We start from the raw sequence: 21,625 nt of genomic DNA on the forward strand, positions 1-21,625 counted from the left end.
AGATAGATAGATAGATAGATAGATAGATAGATAGATAGATAGATAGACAGATTAAGGGGGTATAAGTGTAGTTGTGTTATATCATGGATACATTGCATGAACCTTCTGGGCTTTTAGTGTACCCATCACCCAAATAGTGTACATGTACCCAATAGGTAGTATTTCATCCCTCACTTCCCTCCCCCTATCCTCTCATCTTTTGAGAAATGCAAATTAAAACCACAATGAGATAGCATCTTACACCAGTCAGAATGGCTTACTACTAAAAAGTCAAAAAATGGCAGACACAGTGGTTCATGCCTATAATCCCAGCCCTTTGGGAGGCTGAGGCAGGAAGATGACTTGATCCCAGGACTTTGAGGCTGCAGTGAGCTTTGATCACACCACTGTACTCCAGTCTAGGCCACAGAGAGAGACCATGGTCTTGCCTCACATGTTGGTTACGAATGCTGGGAATGTGCCCTAATTCACACTGAAAGAGGAAGTACTTAAGAGCAAAGTAGAACCAATACGCCCTGGAGGATGCCTGCATGATACCGCACAGATAGCAGATACCTATTTATAGGATAAATTCATACACATTTTATATCATCCCTGTATCCCTAAAAAGAGTTGGTATCTCCTAAACAGCTTGATTTTTTTTTTTTTCAAATAGTGTTTATTCAAGACACTAAATTTTAACTCATCAGCTTAACCACTCTAAATAAAACTCTCATTCACCAATCTGGATTCAGATGCAAAAGAATGCTTTTCTCAACGTTCTTATGAAAATAAGATTCTCCATACTGTCTTATAGAAACAGTCAATGACACAAATGAATATTTTTGACAATTGTAAGGGGGACTATGGCTTTAGTATGTTTTATGTTGCGTCAAATGAAAATTATCCCTCCAATAAGTACTTTGATAGTAATCAATATAAAATTAAATTTTATAAACAAAACCAATAGTGTACTAGAAAACAGATGATCAATGACTATCTTAGCTAGTCACAGGCTTGTGTATGTTACTTGTTTAATGCTCTATGCTTTCCAAAACCTTAATCTATCCATTTTTATGACAATGAAAGAGAAAAGCTTTAAATATGTCAAGGTGAAGCCAGCCCCCACTGTGACTGTGCTAACACAGATACATGTGTTTTCTCTCAAGATCTCTCCCTGAAGCCAAAGAAAAGAGAAAAAGCTTTAAAAATAGAAGCTTAATGATAAAAAGAACTATTGAGTAAATCTGACAGAGGATTAGCAGAGGACATGCACGAAACTGGCTTAAGAGTAACATTTGAGCAAGCATAAAACTTATGATGCTTTCAGGGTCATAGAGTCAGGGAAATTGGATTATTTACTCTTAGAAACTGTTTTTAAAAAGAACATAAAAGAAAATTGTAACTCTAAAATTAGGAAGAGCTTTCTGATACAAAAAAAAAAAATCTATCCACATATAAGATAGAGATCGCTTAATGAAGTGCATAAGTAACTATAGGTGTTCAAAGAAACATTACTTAACCTTAAGCTGACAAGATAAATAAACGAAAATGAATAAAACTAAATAACTTCCTGAGGAAAGGCATTTAAAGTTAAAGAGCATTTCCTTGATTAATGAAGGAGTAATCCTGTAAAATGGAATCTGTGATCAAATGGACTTCCCCATCAGAAAGCTGCAGCAGTGCCACAGCTCAGAATTCCTCTAAGTACTAACTTGGCATTTTTCCCTCATGAAAGATAGGGCTTTGCTGACGCTGGATTTAGTTAAAGAACCACGGGTATCGGAGAGCCTGATAAACAAACGTGACCTTCAAAGGATTATAAATAGGTATGAGCATAAATTCTTTCTGAATTGTGGTGCCAGTTTAAAGTATTAAGACTATGGCACAGCACAAACATAAGCTTCTCAGATCTGTCAAGGTCCTGTCTTTGCAACGTGTTAGCTCTAAACTGAGCACCCTTTCCTTGGGCCTGGGAATTAGGGAATGCTACACTGAAGTAAATTGCATGTGCTCCTTTCTGTTCTTGGTGACTACCTAGCTTGGGCTAAATGCCTAGGCCATTGGTGAAATTGAGAATTTACACCAGGTTTACTTACCCACAGCCCACCTATATAGATGCACTATCCTTTTATAAGAATATAGAAGCAGAAGAAAAGAGAAGAATGAAGAGTTAACAGAGAGAAGTCTAGCCCTGCCCGCTGCAACAAATTTGCTAGGTAGGCATGCAAAACTGACACCCTCAGTTTCACCTAAAAAATGCATGAAGAGAGAGAGGAAGAAAATGCTCAAACAAGATGATTTCCTCAGCTATCTTCAAGCAACAAAATTCTATAATCCATGCATTATCCAGTCTTCATAACAAAATGGTTGCCATCAAGAATGCAGGCAACTTTACAGAACACACTCACAAGTAGCAGAAACCCAGATATTGTATACAGCAATAAGAATCTCAGACATGAAAACACATTGTGCAAATTCTTACACAACGCGTAATTTAAAATGTCATCCTTAGAATATAAGAAAATATGAAGTGAAATACAATGGTTAATATCAAAAATAGCAAGTACAATGTGATCTGCAGAGCTCAGTGCAAATTTAGAATATCACTTCTCATTATTATGTTATTTAGTTTTATTCATTTTCGTTTATTTATCTTGTCAGCTTAAGGTTAAGTAATGTTTCTTTGAACACCTATAGTTAGTTATGCACTCCATTAAGCGATCTCTATCTTATATGTGGATAGTTTTTTTTTTTTTTTTTTTGTATCAGGAAGCTCTTCCTAATTTTAGAGTTACAATTTTCTTTTATGTTCTTTTTAAAAACAGTTTCTAAGAGTAAATAATCCAATTTCCCTGACTCTATGACCCTGAAAGCATCATAAGTTTTATGCTTGCTCAAATGTTACTCTTAAGCCAGTTTCGTGCATGTCCTCTGCTATTATGGTTATGGATTTCATCTGTGAATGTGCTGACATTTTTTTTTTTTTTTAATTTCCTCTTGCCACAGGCTGCCAATCTTGGTTTACTTAGTGATCAGGCCTATTCCAGGGCATTATTGCAAAGTTTAAAAGGTATTTCGACAGGTCAAACATCCCTTGAAGTATGAAAAGTAAATTTTTCTATTCCAAAATAAAATGACAAAAATTTTTCATCAAAATATTTAAATACCAATCTTCCCAGCTCCTCTCTCTCTCTAAGCTTACAAACATAAGACCAGGCAACACAGTATACATTATCAAGACAAAAACAGTGAGGTAATTACATAAAATTTAAAAAGCCTGGGTGGGGTACGGTGGTTCACACCTGTAATTCTAGCACTTTCGGAGGCCAAAGCAGGTGGATCATGAGGTCAGGAGATCAAGACCATCCTGGCTAACATGGTGAAACCTCATCTCTACTAAAAATACAAAGAACCCCGTCTCTACTAAAAATACAAAAAAAAAATTAGCCGGGCATGGCGATGGGCGCCTGTAGTCCCAGCTACTCAGGAGGCTGAGGCAGGAGAATGGCGGGAACCCAGGAGGCAGAGCTGGCATTGAGCCAAGATCGCGCCACTGCACTCCAGTCTGGGAGACAGAGTGAGACTCCATCTCAAAAAATAAAAAAATAAAATAAAATAAAAATAACAACAACAACAACAACAAAAGCCTGAAAAGGCTCTTAGTTTTTACAAAGAAACCAATAAACAACTGCAATTATTTTTAAGTAAATATGAAGAGTTGAGGTATAATGTTACGGGAAGAAGAGAGATAAATGAAATGATGCCAACCTGACAGCTGCTGGTGGACAATTGGAGCAGATATTCCCAAATTCCTTGGGAAGAAGCTAACATTTGAAATCAAGTTCCTTGGTATTCTAGACTAGGAAGTAAGAGTACCTATAAAGATTCAAAAACAATGACCTGAAGATTTGTCCTGAAAGTAAAGTATCAAGTCATGCTCCTTTACTTGTTCTTTACATTTTTGGGGACTGTAAGAATAGCCAGGATAAAGGAAAGGAGAAATACAAAGACACAAATTAACATTCAGACACTTGTGCAACTAGAGGGAACTTTGTTTTTTCAATTTTATTTATTTTAAATTTATCTTTTGATCCATTATATCTGTACACATTCATGGGGCACTTGTGATATCCTCTTATAGGCATAAGGTAACACAAATGATAATTTTCTTACATTTGTAATGATCAAGTTAGGGTATTTAGGATGTCCTTCGCCCAAGTATTTATTATATTTCAAGTCGCCTCTCTTCTGTTTTCAAAAATACATCGTTGTTAACTATAGGCACCCTACTCTGCTATCAAACATTAGAACTTACTCTTTCTAACTGTATGTTTGTTTCCATTATCCAACCTCTCTTTACCCCCTATCCAACACCCACTCTTCCTGACCTTTGGTATGTATCATTCCTTTGCTACCTCCATGTGATCAACTCTCTTAGATTCTACATATGATGGAAATCATGCAGTATTTGTCCTCCTGTGTCTGGCTTATTTCACTTAACACAATGACCTCCAGTTCAATCCACATTGCTGCAGATGATAGGATTTCATTCTTTTTTTGTGGTCAACAGTATTCCATTGCATATATACATCACATTTTATTTATCCATTCATCCGTTGATAGACATTTAGGTTGATTCCGTATCTTTGCTATTGGGAATAGTGCCAGAATAAACAGGAGGATGCAGGTATCCTTTTGATATATTGATTTAATTTCCTTTGGATAAATACCAAGTAATGGGATTGCTGAATCTTATGGCATTTCTATTTCTAATTTTTTGAGGAATCTCCATACTGTTTTCTGTAGAGGTTGTAGTAGTTTACATTCCCACCAACAATATATAAGAAATCCCTTTGCTCTACATACTTGTCAACATCTGTTATATTTTTCCTTTTTAATAATAGCCATTCTAACTGAGGTAGGATGATATTTCATTGTGGTTTTTATTTTTTCACATACATGTTGGCCATTTATATGTCTTCTTTTGAGAAATGTCTATTTATGCCCTTTGCCCATTTTTAGTGGTATTACTTTTATTTATTTATTTTTACTGTTGAGTCCTTTGAGCTTCTTGTATATTCTGGGTATTAGTCCCACCTTACCTCTTCTACATAGAGGAAAACAGTTTCAAAGCAATGGCATGAGTTGCACCAACATAATCAGCTCTTGAATAGAACCTAAATCACAGAGGTACTAATCCATGAGGGGTGGTAACTGGAATGAAGAGGAGGAGCGGCAGAGGAAAGTATGATGTAAACCATTGTCATCAATGATTTATAATCATGAAAACAGAATCCAAAGGCGATAAAATGAAGTGTAGTCTCTACGTGAAATGTGAATGTATCTTTCATTCTAAGAGAACAGAAAATGAGTGAATATTGGAGGTAAGAAACTTACAAAAAATTAATGCAAAATACAAAAAACAAAATGAATAATTACATCATAACAGAGGGTTAAGCATCTTCTTAGTGTATAAATAATGCTTATATGAATCAGTATGAAGAAAATGAACATGTAAAGGGGACGCAGGACATGAACAGATAATTCACAAAGAAATATGAATGACCAATATAGAAATGTTAAACTTCACTAACAGTAAGTAAGTAAGTAAGTAAGTAAGTAAATAAATAAATAAATAAATAAGGAAACCTAACAGTTGGCATTTATTTTATGATAATACTAAATGTGCAAGAAAAAAACAGCACTCATATATGGTTACGGTAGAAAAAACTGTTACTACTTTGAGGGCAATTTGATAATCTGTATAAAGAACTTAAACAGTGCTCATCACCCATCACCCAGTAATTCTACTTGCAGAAATTTATCCGAGATAATAAATTTAGGAATATGCACAATTATTTCAGCATTTACTTTTTAATAGTAAAAAATGAAAGTGTCTAACAAAAATAGTAAAAAATGAAAGTGTCTAACAAAAGAAGTATCTAACAATAAGCAGGATATTAAATAATATTTAGATACAAGCACACAATGATCTATTATGCATGTACTTAAAACCACATTTATAGAGAATATCTGATACTAAAGAATGCTCATGTCATATAAATCAGATTCCAGTTTTATACATACAAAACAGAAACACCAAACTGTTAAAAGGAGTTGCTATTGCTATTGAAATTATATAGGTGGTATTTGTTTTCTTTTTCTTTTTATAATATACTATTTGTAGAGCAGTTTTAGGATGACAAAAACGTTTCTTATTTTAAATATTTCTTAAATTATCCAACATAAACATATACTACTTATATTAAAAAGTGTTCTTAAAATAATATCAAAGTAGAAAATTTCCGAATTTCAGAATTCAAGACATTTTGAAAAAAAAAAAAAAAGGCCAGAATTAGAACATTTTGGGAGTACTTTTCCCCAAATTTCATAATAAACATATTGAAAATAATTTTTTAAAGTTTATTGAAGGGATGAAGGAATTTTTCCCATTATAAAGCATGAAATCTGAAGAGCAAATGGTGGTGGGGGTGGGGGTGGCAGCAACAAAGCTTACTTTAATACTTTTTTGGTAACTTTTAAAAGATTAAAATACATCTCTAACTCTCATTTATTCTTTGGGACCAAAATAGAACATAAACAAATGAAAACAATAAGAAAACTATACATCCTTTCTGAAAAGTTGTGAACAAACCCAAGTCACAATTTTTTTAAAAGCTCTAGCATCCATATTTTGTGCAATAGCAGAATTTGAAAGTTTGTATTATGCTGAAAGCAGCTAGTCAGCAACGTATACTGTCTTTTGGAAATCTACAAGAGAAAGACCATTTACTTTTCCACATGTCCACTACAAATCACATTGTCATTTGTTATATTTGGATAAAGTGCACCTGAATTCTGTGAAACAGAAGCAGATATTTGATGACAAGAACAGCTTGGAAAGTAACAAACTGCAATAAACCTATGTTTACTCATCTGCAGAGTCAGCTGAAGTTTCCTAAACTGAAAAAGAAATAGACCAAAACCAAAAAAAAAAAAGGTCAAAAATGAAGAGCAAACACTTGTAGAATTTGTGTCCATTTTAGGACTTCCTTTAGACAATGAGTTGCTTAAAGAAAAAAAAAGTGAAGAGGGAAAAAAAAATCCCTTCAATTAACAAAAAAGATGAAAGTACAGCAGAATCAAACAACAATTAGTAATCATAAAATTATCAAGATTATAACTGCCAACTTTTATTACGTAGTTAGGTATGCTACCTGCCATTTCTTTCTTCTCTTCCTATTCTGGTCCGTCCCTCTAGCATCATGTCTGCCTACTTAGGCGGTTTAGATATTTGGGTCAATTTTTAATTATGCCAACTGTGTGAGAATATTGAAGAAATTTCACAAACATATATCTTTATTATTCTTGTTACTTATAATACTTAAGGGCATCTTATTAAATATATGATATAAATTATATTGTTACATAAAAATCATTATTATTCCTCAGTATATGCTTTTATGTAACATGTTGAATAGTATTCATAGTAAATACTAATTATAACTGACATACACACACAAAGACACCCCCCACCCAAGAAAACACCACATAGAAATATCCAAAAAGATCTAATCCTGGAATAATCTAGTTGAAAGAAATTATTTCCCTTAAAAAATTATACCAAGAAGAAATGAATTTTGTCAAATAATGTGGAGAAACAGAAATATATCTTGGGTTTCATACTGAGATCCCAGGTGTTAAAGTAAACCAAATATCTGAAGGTACAACCACTATAAGAATAGACAGATAACTCTTTTTCTTTTTAGATGGAGTAATTGTCTATAGACTATATAGACCTACAATCAAGATGGAAAAGGCTACTCATAAAAGTTATTCAGGAAATAGCAATCATAAAGCTGAGAGAGAAAAATAATAGCAAACTGGGAAAATGTATATACTAAGAGTATGAAGGTATGTTTTCAATTGAATTGATAATACACATTTATTAGGATTGTTCATATATATATTATTGAATATAATATAATACATATTCCAGGATTAGATCTTTTTGGGCATTTCTATGTGCTATTTTCTTGGGTGGGGGTGTCTTTGTAATATATATTTGTGTATAATATATATTATGTATATATAATTATAAATATTTATGTTATATATTATATATAATTATATATTACATATAATTATATTTTATATAATCCTTCAAGTCAATCCTTCAATATACATTACATATAATATACATTATATATGCTATGTAAAATACATATTATATACAGAGTCAGAAATGGCTATCACAGCTAAAGGATAGTAAACATAATAATTGAGCAAATGACTACTTAAAGGTTATTAATAGTTGAAAACAGCTGCATACAGCAAACAATATATATAACATCCCTGAAAACATAGACTTCAAATGATATAAGAAGCCACAAAAGATCACAGAATCACAGAATAACTAGGTTAGAAAGAACATGAAAGGCCAACCATGCTTCGTAAGTATCTAGCATCTTAAAGGAAACACAAAATCATGAAATTAAGAACAATCATATTCAAAAGAAATTTCATTACAACACAAAAGTAATACTTTTAGAAAAAGAGAATGATGGAGAAAGTAAGCATAAAAACAAGACCAAAATATACAGTTTCTAGATAGAGTAATAAATACTGTAATACTCATTCACTCAGTCAACAAGTATTCACTGAATATATTTGTGTGCTAAACTGGGGATACAATGGTATACAGAAATGGCTCTGCCATGGAGCACACATTCTAGAAGTTATAAGGTCTGTATCAATATGGTTCTCAAATGACCAAGTGAATCAAAATTATCAAGGCTGTGAACAAATGTGATCCCCAAAGAGCCAATCCTTCAAGATGGATCCCAAGTGGCTAACTAGGTTTATATTCAAATTAAGTAAAGTAGCCATTTGCTGACTAGAAGTCATACATGTTACTCTGAGTTCCCTGAAAATTCACACCTCCATTTAACTTTGGGACTTCAGGAACCCACCTGAACCCACCAATCAGAACTCACCTACTTTGTCCAATCAGGGTCCAGTTATATCCAACCAATCAGAACTTGGTTGTGTTGACCAATCAGAGCTAAGCAAGTTTGAATCCTTTATTTCCATAAATGGACCTGACTGGGAACGTAGTGCAAAATCTTTCACTATAAAATCAGAGCCCATTGCTTAAGTCAGGGATTTCTAGGCCACAATAACCTATGATCACATCACAGCACTCTAGTCAGGGTGACATCTGAATGAGACCCTGTCTCAAAATAAATTAAAAATCAAAATTAAACAAATGAAATTCCTTTTCAGAGAACTTTTGTTCACACGGCACAGGTTCAAAATTCAGATGTTGAAGCCCCATTCTCAGAAATTCTCATTCAACAGGTCTTGTATGGAATCTAAGAGTCTGCTTAGTCAGCTGTGGTGGTCTGAGGTTCTTAGCTCTGCTTTTAATTAGCTATGCAGTTTTGGACACAAGTCACTTAACTTCATGTGTAAGATGGGAATAATTATCTTGTTTATAAGATTTATTCTAAAATATAAACATATATTTAAATATATTTTAATTTCTCTGATGTCTGAGACTACTAATAGATTTTGAAGTGCCCACAGTACCTGACATAGGTATATTCAAAATGGCAACTGTGAAATAACGATAGCATGCCAGAAATACTTAAAAAAAAAAAATCTGGATTCACTTTAACTTGGATGCTTACCAAATATATAACGCTGGAAAAGGAAAAGTCATTTAATCTCTGTGAGCTTCAATTTCTATTTATGTAAAGTGTAGGTAATAATATTTCCACTGTTTATTGCAAAGAGATATTGAAAGAACAAAAGTTAAGACTTTTCTGGTAAACTATAAAAATTACTATATAAAATTAATAATACATAAATAAAACATAAAGATCGTGATCACAGCAAAATATGCAAAATATACTTCTAAAAAATGAAAGGCTTTTTGGGAAAAAAACTGAAAAGCAACTTTTCTACCTTATTTTTCCAACTAAATTTATTTATTTATTTATTCAAGAGTTTGTTGTGTACCAATTGTGTACTACCTAGAAAACAGTAACTCCACAAATGCACCTCAGGAATGCAGACTCATAATTAGGATCACAAATCTTAGCACCACTTTGAGATGTGCACAAAGACAAGTTAGATATAGTTTCACAACTAAACACTAGCTGGAAATATGAACAGAAGTATAGAAAACCCTCAGTCACCAAGTCAAACCACCTCTTCAACGCTTACATCTCTTTCTGTAACAATCCTAGCAGGTAGTCATTTAATTCCACTGGTTAGCAATCCACCAATTCTAAGAGAATCATCTGGAAAGCTTTCAAAAGCATGAATTCTGTAAGTCTGATTCAGAAAGTCTGAGACAGAACCCCAGGAACTGTTTTTGTAGTATGTTTCCCAGGTGACTGTGAAGGGCCACTAGAATCAAGTTGTGATGCTATACTCAACCAGTCCATTCTATTTGGGGGCACTGCAACCAAACTCTAGATATATTAAGTTGAAATCTTCCCCACTTCAGTTTCCAACTAAACCCTGGTTTTACTCTTGGGATTACATACACCACCACAAACCCAATCTGTCTATAGGCCAAACAGCCCCAGCTCCTTCAACTTACATAAGATATGTTTCAAACCTGATCACCCTAAATTTGTGCACATTTTTTATTCATATACAGTGCCCAGAAGAGAACATAATCCTCATGTAGAACACAATGGGGATACTCTCTCCTTCACTGGAGTTACAATATTTTTATTAGCACGGCTTGTGTGCCTTTTTTTTCAACCTGTATTCTGTTGAAATGTGTGCCTTTTTCTAAACTGTGTCCACATCATATTATGCTTACTTATTTTGAAATATTTTTAGATTTACACAAAAGTTACAACGAGAGCACAAAGAACTCCCTCATCCCCCTGCTGACCCAATTTCAGTTTCCCTAACCTTATCATCTTAGAATATAGCAGTGCATTTATCAAAACCAAACATGAGCCTACTGTTTCACTAAAAACTTTTTATCTTTTTATACAGATTACTTCCCTGAGCTACATTTCCTTCATCCCAAATACAGACTTTTGGCTTTTCTTTAGTTTAAGTACATGAGGCAAATATAGAAATTTACAGTTAACACTGTAAGATTCAAATCCTGAATTTTACATGATGAAATCTACCTCTGACTCTTACAAGGGGAAATCTAAGGTCCTATATGTGTTAAAATTTTGAGCTCCTATACTTGTTAAGATATTCTGAGTCAAGGTCCAGTTGGACATACCCACTCCTGACATTAGATTTATGTCATATACATATTTAGTCAGCAAAACTTCCATTATTTCATTTAAGTCAATAGGCTGAGGCTTGGGATAAGGTAAACTTCTCTAGAGTTGCATTAATTAACCTCTGATTTATACCATCACTATTATAAATCCAATCAGTTAACAGTACATCCAATTATTTAATATTTTTACACAAAAATATTCTTGCCTCAGGTAAGTTCAGACCCACTGTATCTCCACATTTTCCCTTGTTTATTCGTCTTATATATATTTGCATATTATGCTTCTTCAGATGAAAGTTGTTGAGTACCTGCACAATGAAAGGAATCCATTCCCTCAAATGACTCTGAAACGCTTAGGAAAAAGGGAACTCTCTAAACTAACAGCTAGTGGCAATTCACTAAAGCAGTTAATGACCATGTGTGAAAACTGGTGCTCATAGGAAAACCATAGAGAAATCCCTGAGTCACAAGCTAGAATCAGAAGAAATAGCAGGGTGGTATTGGTAGTGTTATTTCTTTTTCAATAAATTGAGGAGAATTCAATTTATCCTCTTGAAATTAGTTACTAGCTTTAATTATTATAAAGCTTAGGTAACAAAATTGCATAAGATGGCAATTTACTATTGAAATCCCGATTTAAAAGGATAATTTAGACATGTGGACCTAAAGATAGCTATAGTCAGTTGTATCAATCACTGCCAGAAGATTTTTCTAAATAGTTCACTTCTCCTCAAAAAATGTGACTAATTTCGATTCTGTTTATCTCTCAAATCCAGGCTGTGGAATTAGAGCTTTTCAATTGTGAAATAGAAATGACAATGCTTTCAAAAAGGTTGCAAACTCACAGCCTTCCTGTCAGACCAGCAAGCTTCTTTAAAATGGGAAAGCCATAAAAATAATAGAAATCTTTAAAATGTATCAGAAAGTCAAAAACAAAGCTCTTTAAACTTACCTCATAATAACTCCGAACTGCGTTGCAAAATGCTTCATCAGCTACAATTTGGGTTTCCCCATTGAGGAAGGCCTGGAACCGTTCTTTCAGTAACTGCAATTGTTGTTTGTTAAGCTATAAGAAAAAGAGAAAATAAGCAGATAAATTGGCCAGTACATGAAAAAATAATGACTATTAAAAATCATATTAGCTGTATGTATATTTCACACCTAAAATTAACTTTATAGCAAAGAAAAGTAAAAGCTAAAAATCCTACTACTTGTACTAATGGTTAGACTTTATTTGAGATGGAGTCAAGCTCTGTCATCCAGGCTGGAGTGCAGTGGTGCAATCTTGGCTCACTGCAGCCCCATCTCCTGGGTTCAAGCAATTCTCCTGCCTCAGCCTCCTGAGTAGCTGAGATTATGGTGCCCGCCATCATGCCTTGCTAATTTTTGTATTTTTAGTAGAGATGTTGGTCAGACTGGTCTCAAACTCCTAACCTCAAATGATCCGCCTACCTTGGCGTCCCAATGTGCTGGGATTACAGGCAAGAGCCACTGCACCCAGACACTAATGGTTAGACTTTAAAACATTTCCAAGTCATTTCATGTACTCCGTAATCCTGATATGGAAGTGGAATCCAAATTTCTACCCCAAATTTCCAGAATTCTTATGATTGCCATCCCAGTTTCTTTATAGAGACACAGAAAATCTAAAATTTGGATAAGAAATTAACTAGTAGTTAATTTAATAATATCATATGAAATTTCCAGCTATTCTAAAGAGAGAAAGTAGAGAAGAGCTTAGAGATGAGAGAGGGATGCCTTGGACAAGAGGTAATAGGAAGAAAGACTAAAAAGACAGAATGGACCCTAAGAAAGATCCCTCTGGAAACAACAACCATTGCATGAGAAAATTTGGATTTCATGAACAAACATACATCAACAACTGAGTTTAGATAAATGAAGGAATAATAAGGAGAAGACAAAGAAGACAAAGCCAAAAGGGAACAGAGAGGCAGCAAGTTGGCAGTGAAAGCATCTTTGAGCACATAGGAGAAAATGCTCTGAACTGGGAAAGTTTACAACCAGGGGTCCTTACCCTGGGTGTAGCTTCCATAATTATTACAGAGGGCGAATTAGACATGAAATGTGACTTATCAATCATGTCCTCTAGTCATCAACTACAAGCAGGGTGAGCTACTTAATTTGTAGGGCCCAGTGCAAAATATAAGGAGCTTTTTAGTAAAAATATTATTAAGAATTTCAAGACAGCAGGAACAGAGAGCACTAAGCCAAGTGCAGAGAGCCCTTCTAGGCACCAAGCCCTGCACACAAAGGGGCATGTACTTCACTAGAAATAAGGCCTCTTAGATCTTAGGTAATGCAGAACCTTTTTTTATGCTTAGCTGGAGAGAAAACAACATAGTCTTGGAGATAAAACAACAAATTCCAAAATATATACGAAACAGCAAAGGAATGTTCCTTCCATTTCATTAGATCCTGATCAGACTTTATTAACAAACTCATTCCAGTTCTAGAATCTACAGAGGGATGTGAAGCATCTGGAAACATGCTGAGGATAAAATGATTAAAGGATTAGGTAGACTAAACTGGTATGACTTGGCTTCAAAAAGAAAGCTGATGTGAAGTAAGTATAAATCTGTTCAAAAGGCTTATTAAACTGTGATTCAAATATAAGGAAGACAAGCTCTTTCAAAAAATCAGTTTTATTTAGGACTCAAACAAGACAGTTTGTAAAGAAACTGTAACTGGGAGTAACAGAATTAAAAAAAAATTAAAAAGTGTCCTATTGTACACAGGGGAAAAAAAACCTTTTGCCCTGGGCAGTGAAGAAAGAAGACTATTCCATTTCTTTACTAAGGTTATCTCCTTCATTTTAGAGGAAGCTTAACCAAGCTGAGGTGCAGGAACATCATCATTATATTACAATATCCATTTCTATAATGTTAAGAAAATGGAAGCAGGGACTTTTTGTATGTGTGCGTACTAGCAACGCAAATTAAGTTCATGACTTTAGCTCTCTAAGCATGATTCACAAAAGGGACCAAATGGAAATGGGACAGCAATTACTGAGAGTGAGGCAGCTGAGAGCACTATAGTTACTAAGCTCTGGGAATGCCAAAAAGAGCTTCTCCTTGCAAGCCAAGTGAAATAATGGCAATGGAAATATATGCAAAGAATGAGAATGAACTGAAGAAGATCTTACTGATCACTTGTGCCAACTCCTTTGCTTGATAAATAAAATACATACTCTTAAAAAACTAGAACCTGTGTATTTTTTCATTTAATTTTATCAAAGACTTTTTCTTCTTTAAAAACTCTTCTAAACTACCATATTTGCAATTTCTACACCATTAGTATTTAAGTTCCACTATTATAACAACGAGTTACTCTTTGGTAATTATGATGTAGAAAATTCATGGATTTGAATCAAGGAAAGGAGGTTTGAGCAAATCATCTTCTTGGAAGCTCCAACAAAGTTGATACAGTTCACAAAATATGCCAGAGGCACCTGGCTAAATGTCAGGCTTCAACATTTTTATGAATGGAAGATACTACAGTTACATTTAAGACATAAAATGGATCAAATATGACAATTATAAACAAAAAGCAAATAAATGGACACTTTATTAGCATAAAGAGGAAGTCTACATTTTCATATAGGCAAGATAGGGGCAGGAAAAGAAAACTAAAAATCTAGCACTGAGGATAGCTGTCAGAAAGCAGTTTCCTAAAAGCTATTTGCATTATCAAGATAAACCATACTGTACACCAAGAGATAGACCAGTGGAACAGATCGAAGAAACAGACCGAAACACAATCAGAAATGTACTATAAAACACCTACATAGCAACTCAAATCAGTAGTAGTTGATGGTCTACTCAATGAATGGTGTTAAAATAATATAAAAGATTTTCCACCTCATGTCATCAGGGAAATGCAAATTAAAATAATGAGATTTACTACAAACCCATTAGAATGAACAAAATCCAGAACACATAAAACACTTGATGCTGGCAAGGATATAGACCACAGGTACTATCATTCTTTACTACTGGGAAAGCAAAATGGTATAGCTACTTTGTAAAACAGGTTGATGGTTTCTTACAAACTAATACGCTTCTATCATATGATCCAGTAATCACAGTCCTTGGTACTTACCCAAAGGAGTTGGAAATTTATGTCCACACAAATACCTGTACACAGATGTTTAAAGTAGCTTTTTTCATAATTGCCAAAACTTCAGTAGATGAATAGATAAACTCGGGTACATCCAAACAACGGAATATTATTTAGCAAGTAATGAAATAAGCTATCAAGCCATGGAAAGACATGAAGGAACCTTAAATGCATATTTCTATGTAAAAGCGGCCAATGTAAAAAGGCTGCATACTGTATGACTCCAACTATATGATATTCTGGACAAGGCAAAACTATGGAGACAGTAAAAGGATCAGTTGTTGATAACAGTGTAGGCTATGCATGTGTGGGGGCAGGATATATATGGGAAATTTCTGTACCATCCACTCAAGCTCAATTTTGTTGTGAAGCTAAAACTTCTTTAAAAAATTCTATTAAAAATATTGGAATGTCATAAATTTATTTGCATTAAAAATAAACTATATAGGAAAAGATTAACTAGAAAAAAAAATACTTGCAACTCATTACCCAAAGAGTTCATTTCTAAGCATATACAGAGTTCCGATAAGAACATCACAAATAAACCAACAGAAAAATGGACAAAATTGATATGTTCAGATAAAAAACTCTTAATCCATGAAAACAAGCCTATATTTATAAAAGGAGTACAAATTAAAACTGTATGAGAAGCCATTTTAAAAGTACATGTCCTTGGAATCAGCAATTCGACTTTGGGATTGGATCAATACTACAGATACACCTGCACATGTGCAAAATGACATGTGTACAAGGTTATTTACCAGATAATTCTTAATAGCAAAAACATGGAAAACAACCTAAATATGCATATATAGGAGACTAAATTATGCCATATCTAAACAGTGGTATGCTATTCATTGCATTGAAAGAATGTAAATGTTCTCTATGTACTGATTTTAAATATTTTAAAAATATCTTGGGGCAGAAAGCAAGTTATAGAACAGCAGTTAAAATAAGTCACCACTCACATAGCAAATGGGCAAATAACATGGATGTGAATTTGCTTCCATATACAGACAGAAACTAGGGAAGAAGGATGGCTGTGGGAACTGGACAGACAGAAAATAAAGGTGAAAGAGATTTTTCAACATGTAGCACTTTATTCATTTTGAATTTTCAAGTGAAATAACCCTTTATAAATTCTAATTTAGATTTAAAATAAGCTATAACAGCAGGTACATCTTGAAACTCAAAACAGTTATGAAGAACTGTGAACAGCTTCAATCCTATCCTACATGGAGACTGGACAACACACCAGTTTTTTAAATTCTCCTTTCAGGTAAAAAAATTTACCTTGACTTTGTTTCTATTTTTTTAAATATTACAGTCTTGAGGATTTCAAAAAAGCTTAGACCAAGATTGTCAGAAAATAACCACAGTAATTATCCTATTCAACATTCTAATCAATGCATTAATCTGTACAAAATCTACGAAAGTAGACTTTCAGATTCCAATTGGGCCTATTAATATACACACACATACATACATCCTTTTATTACCTCAGTGAATCCCATTCTAATTTGGGACAATTATAAAAATTGAAATCAGTGTCCCTATGGCTTCCACACAACTCTATACTATACACTATCTAAGACAAAACAGACTAAGTGTTACTTTCATTCTTTAATATAGTATTTCAAGACTTTGGGGACAAAAAATGATTATTTATGAGTTTTCTCTTTTCTGGAATAAATTTTGCCAGTTCGCTCCAATATCCTGGGTACTCTCCTAAGGATACATTCCAATTTGCCATAAAAATCACCATGTTAAATAAAACTAAGTATGAAGGATACTTGGATGCAATGGATCATAAGTTCTGAGTTTACAGATGTGCAGAGTCATAGCTTTTTAAAAAATCTGAACAAGCTGGGTGCAGTGGCTCATGCCTGTAATCCCAGCACTTTGGGAGGCCAAGGCAGGCAGATCACCTGAGGTCAAAAGTTCAAGACCAGTGTGGCCAACATGATGAAACCCCATCTCTACTGAAAAAAAAACACAAAAATTAGCTGGGTGTGGTGGCGTGTGCCTATAGTCCCAGATACTTGGGAGGCTGAGGCAGAAGAATCACTTGAACCCGAGAGGCGGAGGTTGCAGTGAGCTAAGATCATGCCACTGCACTCCAGCCTGTGTGACAGAGGGAGACTCCATCTAAAAAAAAATAAAAATAAATAAAAAAAAACCAAATTAATTAAAATATATAATAATAATGTCCTTTGATATAAAAATTCAAAAGGAAAACACTTTGAAAACTGTAACAATAAGCAAATGAAACTCACTACAATAGCAATGTCCCTTTTAAAATGTACTAGATACACTGATCACCATTCTCCGAGGATAGTGTGGCCAACAGAGACACAAGTGGGAGGGCCACTTCCCACATTCTAAGCATTCTATGTCTATTAATTCAAACTAAAAACCAATTAACTCTTCTTGGCAGTCACATCAACTGACTCACATTGTGCTTATAATCAACAGAAACTTCTAAAACATTCTTACATGTGCCTCAGTAAACCATGTTTCATCTTGCTAGATGTATTTGGGACACTGTTCTAGTTAAGAATATTTTTTAGAATTATGATTCCTTTACCCGATGACTACAAAGTTCTCTTAGCTTTGTTATAATCACTAACATAATAATATATTCTCCATAGTCTCCTCCAGGTCATTTCAAAAATATTCACCAGTTCAGGATTAAGGAAAGAATACTGAATCCTGCCATTATATATATTCCTTCAGTTTAGCATAATCTATCAATGAATATTATTTGGGGCAGTTGATTTATTATTTAGCATATGTTTTAATTTTAAATAATATTATTTAGCATATGTTTAATTAAAACATAGCATATGTTTTAATGTTAACTTAAAATTAACATAAAATGTTAATTTTAATGTTTAATTTTGACTACTATATTTACCAATGAATAAAATATTTTTAAATATGAAGGAAAATTTGACCAGCAGAAATTATCTATCAGGAATTTATAAGGCACATTCTATATAAAACTAAATTGCAGAAACTTAGCTAAAACATAAATATTATTGCAAACATCTAAATACAACCAACAGATTAGCCTTATAAAAAGAAAAAAACTAAATTTCATAAATCTGACCTGGCTGTGATGCTTCATCCACAAGAAAAATAACTGCCACCAGAAAAACACTTAGATTCTAGGGTTCAGAGGTGTCTCATGTTTCTTAGGTATTTTTTCATATTCAAATTAGATTTTATCCTTTTCATTCTAAATCATGGATCAACTAAAGATTTAAGCCAGGATTTATATTGCAGCAGGAGACCAGCCAATATGCAACCCAGGAACCTAGCAACCATAGCCGTATGGAGTCTGCCCTGACCTGCAGAACCCATCAGGAGTCTCAGTACTTACAGTGGAAGCTGTGTGACATCCTAGCAAGTAAAAGTAGTCACAGTCAGATTCCACAGCAAAGTGGCAGAAAACTTGTGGGTCCCTCCAGGATTGGGGCATGGGTGTGCATTTACCTCATGTCAAAGAGTAGTAAGATGAGAAAGGTTTTTCAAACAGGTAAAAGGCTTTAGTCTAGGCATGGATGTTTCTTAAAATGCACAAAGGCATAGCTTTCAGGTTTGTCAATTAAAGAAAGATATTAACAGGAAAACGCTAAAGGATCAGTACTATTTTCTTCTTCCCTTCCTATCAACACTGTCAAAAACAACTACATCAAACCACTGAAGCAAAATCGTCAGTGCCTTCCACGTTTTTGAAATAACAATGCATCCCAAGCTGTATATTAGAATAATAGGGGGCTCTAGCTACGTCTAATACATTATAAATCCTGTGGATGTGCTGTTATTATCAGTGTCCTATTCAAAGAAACTTTCCTGTCCTCTTCCATAAGCACAGATATTTGGGACGGTGAATATGCCCATCTAACACTACAAATGCCAGGTTCACCTGATAGGTATAAACATGGTCAAATGACCAAGTTAAGACCAACCAGATGTAAGCAAATGTATGCCTGACTTCCAGGAAACTGCAACAGGTGGCTGGAGCAAACACATTTTGCTTCTTTCTCTTTTTTATTTTCCTGCTGAATGGAATTTGACGTGCTAGCTAAAGTGTCACCTTGATAATGAAGATGGTGAGGCAGCAAGATAAAAAGTGCCTCACACCACAGAGTAGAGCAGGAATGCAACCCTAGACCACCTACCTCCCAACTTCCTTGACATGAGAGAGAAATAAAACCTCCATACATCCTGCCCACTCTTATCAGGATTTACTGGTAATATGCAGTTAACAGTAATATGGTATTAAGTTCTAACTAATAAAAAGTAATAAAAAGTCCAATGAGGTACGGTACCTAACCAGAGGGAAAATACCATGGTACTATCGTGTGTTTTTTTTGCAACTGAAGTTTACCTTAATTTATTCTAAAACATTTTTCCATGCTATTTCATGTGAAAAACTCCTTATCCAATGAACTTGCCCCAGCAAACAGTGAACACCTAAGTTGGCCAGATATAGATTGAAAACAAAGTTATTTTGGCAAATCGAATTCCACTGTCACACAGTGTTGACAGGACAATTAAAAAGCCCAAAATTTATAAACACCATATTAATATGTTTTATAATAAAATGTAAACTAAGTGCTAAGTACAGAACAGCAAAATCCCATTACATGGTGAACAAATGGACCCCAACCCAGTCTAGGCTCACTCAGCACTAAGTGAATGATGCCAATCCACATTCTCATTGACCTCCCAGTTCAATTCAAACCTCTGCAAAATTATATGTCATTATGGCATTGTCAGCGTGGGGGCGGTGGTGGGGGTGGCGCGTGGCAGGGAGCTGGTGAATGCTAAGCTCCAAATGTTAAATCCATGAATTATTCCATGAGTTTACTTGCCGTGCTCTCCTGATCGCATTCCATGTGGATCTCATTTTTCATGTTTTTTTACTTTATTGAACTATAACTGACAAGTAAAAACTGTAAATATTTAAGGTATACAAAGTATACAACATTTTGATATAAGTTACACTGTTAAATAATTCAAACTAAGCTAATTAACACACCTATCATCTTACAGTTACCTTTTGTGTCTTTGTGTGTGTGTGTGATAAGAGCAGTGAGAACATTTAAGGTCTACTCTTAGCAAATTTCAAGTATAAAATATAATATTATTAATTATGTCACTATGCTATACACTAGATCCCCAGAACATTTTCATCCCGCATAATTGAAACTTTGCCCTCTTCTAACATGTCTCATTAATCTTCTTAAAATTCTCTGTATTTGTTACAAAGGATGAAACTAAGCTCAAAGAAGTTAAGGATCTTACTTAACCTCACATCTAGTAAGCGACAGGGATAGAATTTCAACCAGCATCTTGATCCCAAAGCCTATATTCTTTCCGATTACCATATTATTCCCTGATTCCCTCATAGCTACAGACTTCTTTCAATAAAAGGTGTTTATCCCCATGCAATATGTTGTATACAGCGTGTATGCATTTATTTGCTTATTTTTTAAGTCTTTCCATTAGAACAAAAGCTGCTTTAAGATAAGAACTTGATTTTAGCCTGCTGATTTCAGGCTAAAACCAACATCATAGATTAGGCCTAGCACATAGAATATCCTCATTTTTTTTAAAGAATGAATAAATGAAGTAAGGGAAAGCAAATATCAGTTGGTTGCTATAAAACTATTCCTTACTAGGATATCTATTCTCATGCTTGCCTGACCTCACAAAAAAAGTCAGTTTATCATGCAATAATAAAAATTCCAGATAATTTCAACCCACCACAATGGATCAGAAAAGTCTATCATAGATAACCTATTTTATTAATTAGTAAGCTTATATATTATTAATAATAAGAGCTCTGAAGTCAGACTACTTCTGTTTTTATCCAAGATTCCGCCACAAGTTGTAGGGTCTTAAGCAGGTCCCTTAACCTCAGTGCCTCAAGTTCTTCATCTACATAAGGACAGTAACAATAGACATCTAATGCGGCTGTTGCATTAAATGCTAGAATAAAAGTACTTAACACATATTAAATGCTTTATAATTGCTGTAATTTTAGAAATACATGGTCATTTTATTTCAGCAATTGCAGAAGCCACAAGCAAAAACAAATAATTAAGATGGATGCTGGTGAATAATTAACAATAGGTGGATTCACAGTTGTGCTGTCTAACACAGTGGTCACTAACCACATGCAGCTATTGAGCACTTGAAATGTGGCTAATCCAAGTTAACATACGT

The 21,625-nt window shown here is 34.2% G+C and overlaps 1 protein-coding gene across 17 annotated transcripts in view; it reads right to left on the reverse strand.

Moving 5' to 3' along the window:
* LOC113224832 (calcium-dependent secretion activator 2) overlaps positions 1-21,625 on the reverse strand; it is a 567,701-nt gene that overhangs the window by 406,986 nt on the left and 139,090 nt on the right. For all 17 annotated transcript variants that reach the window (XM_026454354.2, XM_026454360.1, XM_026454352.1 and 14 more), the window contains one exon: positions 12,201-12,314. In XM_026454354.2, the coding sequence (XP_026310139.1) occupies positions 12,201-12,314 (114 nt within the window). The remainder of the gene's footprint in view (positions 1-12,200; positions 12,315-21,625) is intronic.

This window comes from Piliocolobus tephrosceles, unplaced genomic scaffold (assembly GCF_002776525.5).
Source record: "Piliocolobus tephrosceles isolate RC106 unplaced genomic scaffold, ASM277652v3 unscaffolded_41, whole genome shotgun sequence".
Classification (NCBI taxonomy): domain Eukaryota; kingdom Metazoa; phylum Chordata; class Mammalia; order Primates; family Cercopithecidae; genus Piliocolobus; species Piliocolobus tephrosceles.